The 2,335-nt window shown below is 56.9% G+C and overlaps 1 protein-coding gene across 1 annotated transcript in view; it reads right to left on the bottom strand.

Moving 5' to 3' along the window:
* CDC37 (cell division cycle 37, HSP90 cochaperone) overlaps positions 1 to 2,335 on the bottom strand; it is a 13,996-nt gene that overhangs the window by 2,942 nt on the left and 8,719 nt on the right. Inside the window, exons 2-5 of the mRNA XM_006161546.2 lie at positions 1,168 to 1,443; positions 717 to 825; positions 513 to 628; positions 317 to 439 (exon numbers count right to left, since the gene is read on the bottom strand). Of these exons, the coding sequence (XP_006161608.1) occupies positions 317 to 439; positions 513 to 628; positions 717 to 825; positions 1,168 to 1,443 (624 nt within the window). The remainder of the gene's footprint in view (positions 1 to 316; positions 440 to 512; positions 629 to 716; positions 826 to 1,167; positions 1,444 to 2,335) is intronic.

Here is a 2,335-nt window from a genome sequence, read left to right as displayed (position 1 = left end):
TTTCCCTCTGTTCAAATTAAAAATAAAGTTAAATAAAATAACTTTTAAAAAAGTAATAAAAAATGGAATTAAATAATTCTTTAAAAAAATGTGATTCAGTGTAATGTAAATGAGATTATGATAATAATAAATTTAAAAAAGAAAAAAGAAAAACAGGATGTGTCCTTAGCTGTGTCCCTTAACCCCATGTAAACCCCTGGGCCCCATATTCAATATCCCGCAAAGACCCACCACTCCCAACTCTGGTGTTCGGATCACAGGGGCACGAGGTCAAATGGCCCCAGGCCTAGTCACCTGTGGGGCCCTGAGCCCCTACCTTAATCTTCGTGAAGAACTGCCGGAAGCAGGCGCGCGGGTCCACCTTCAGGCTCTTGGCCAGCTCCAGGATGAACTGCATGACTATGGTCTGATGGGCCACCTGCTCCATGAGCGCGCATTTCTGCCGGAGAGCACTGGACGTCACGGTCTCTGGGCGGCGCAGGCTCCGCCCCACCCCGGCCGGCTCCACTCACCTCCTCCACCTCCAGATCAATGCACCAGATGACCAGGTAGTTGGCCGTCTCCTCGCACACCAGGTGGACGTTGTCCGACAGGTACTTCTGGCTGTCATCCCAGCGCCGCAGCATGCCTGCGGGGAGGGGTCAGGTGCCGCAGCGGCCCTGGAGGCCAGGGGCCAATCCCCGGGGCGCCCCTCGCTCCAGCCCAGACCAACTCACCGAAGTGCTTGATCTGTTTCTCGTACTTCTCCACGAAGGTTTTGTGTTTCTGCTCCCTCACCTCCTCCGAGTCCTCCTCCGCCTTCTCGGGCTTGGTATTGACCATGCTCTGTGGTGGGGCGAGAAGGGGAGTGGGCTGGGGCATGGCTGCGGGGCGCCGGGAGCGGGGCCGCGGGGGCCTGGGCCGCAAAGCCCAGCCCATCTGGTGGGGTGTTTCATCCATCTGACCCCCTAACCCTGTCCCCCTGCCAGGGGGACCCTTCTCCCCGCTTGTCCACACCCTCCTAATCTGACTTGACCTGCGTGGCCTTCCCCTTCCCTCAAGTTGCGTGCCAAGCAGCCCCGCGCATGCGTGCTGCTCCCCGTGCGCCGCCCAGCGCCCCCCAACGCGCACCACCCGCGCATGCGTGCCGGCCTCCCCCACCGCCCTCCCGCCCGCGCAGGCGCACACCTTGCTGAAGCCGTCCTTGCTGAGCGTGTCCACGTTCCAGGGCATGCTCTTCTCCTTCTTGCGCATCTCCTCCAGCTTCTGCTCCCAGCTCCGCTCCTCCTTGCGCAGCTGCTGGGCCTCGGCCTGCAGCCGCTCCAGCTCCGCCTTGGCGCCCTCGGCCACCTCCAGCTCTTTCAGCTTCCGCTGGCACTCGGCCACCTTGCGCTTGCACTCGCGGCAGCCCCTGTCCAGCTCCTCCTTCTCCTTCTGGAACTGCTCCATGCGCTCCACGCGGGCCTGCGGGCAGGGACCAGGGGTGGCCGTCATTCTGGGATACAGCCTGCCCCGACTGGGCTGCACCCCAGCCCGGGGGCCTCCAGTCACTGCCGGGAAGACGGGCCCAGGAAACATCCACACCAGCCTCCGGGCTCTGGTCGCCAGCTTCCGTCCTCACCTCCTCACCCACAGGTGTCCAGCACACGTGCATCAGGACAGTCCCGCCTCTGCTCAGAACCCCAGGGCAAAGCCCCAGTCCTCCCTGCAGCCCACACGACCTCGACCTCGTGCAATCAACCCCATCACCTCTGCCCCACCCCTCTTCCTCCAGCATGACCTCACTTCCCCGTAGCACAAGTTGTCTCTCTTCTCTCTCTCTCTCTCTTTTTTTTTTTAAATATTAATAGTTCTTAGGGGACCAGCAGGTGGTGTGGAGGTTAAGGCGCTGGACACTCCCACATGGCTGACTAGGATACTGGACACTCCCACATGGCTGATTATAGTTCGAGTCCCAGATCTGGCGGCTTGCTTTCTCTGTCTCTCTCTTTGGTCAAGTTAAAAAGTAAATTAAATGAATAAATAAAAATGAAATAAAAATAATTCTTTAAAAAAATATATTAATAGCTCTTGCTGGGACCAGCAGATGGCATAATGATTATGCTGCAGGACTCCTACTTAATCGACCATGGTTCGAGTCCTGGACATGACTTACACCTCATGCTGGGTACACGTGCGGACATGCCTCAAATCCTGAGAGAATGGAAAAGGGATTGTGGCGTGGTTATTCCACGCCCCCACTTCCCAGGAGGTAATTTCTCACTTTCTGTCTCTCCGACGAGTGCATGCACCCTATAGCAAAAATCTCTCTTAAAAAAAAAAAAAGTTCTTGCTATAGGGTGTATGTGCTCACCGG

Source organism: Tupaia chinensis, unplaced genomic scaffold (genome assembly GCF_000334495.1).
Source record: "Tupaia chinensis unplaced genomic scaffold, TupChi_1.0 Scaffold138665_1, whole genome shotgun sequence".
Taxonomy (NCBI): domain Eukaryota; kingdom Metazoa; phylum Chordata; class Mammalia; order Scandentia; family Tupaiidae; genus Tupaia; species Tupaia belangeri.
This window is presented reverse-complemented; position numbering and strand designations above follow the sequence as displayed.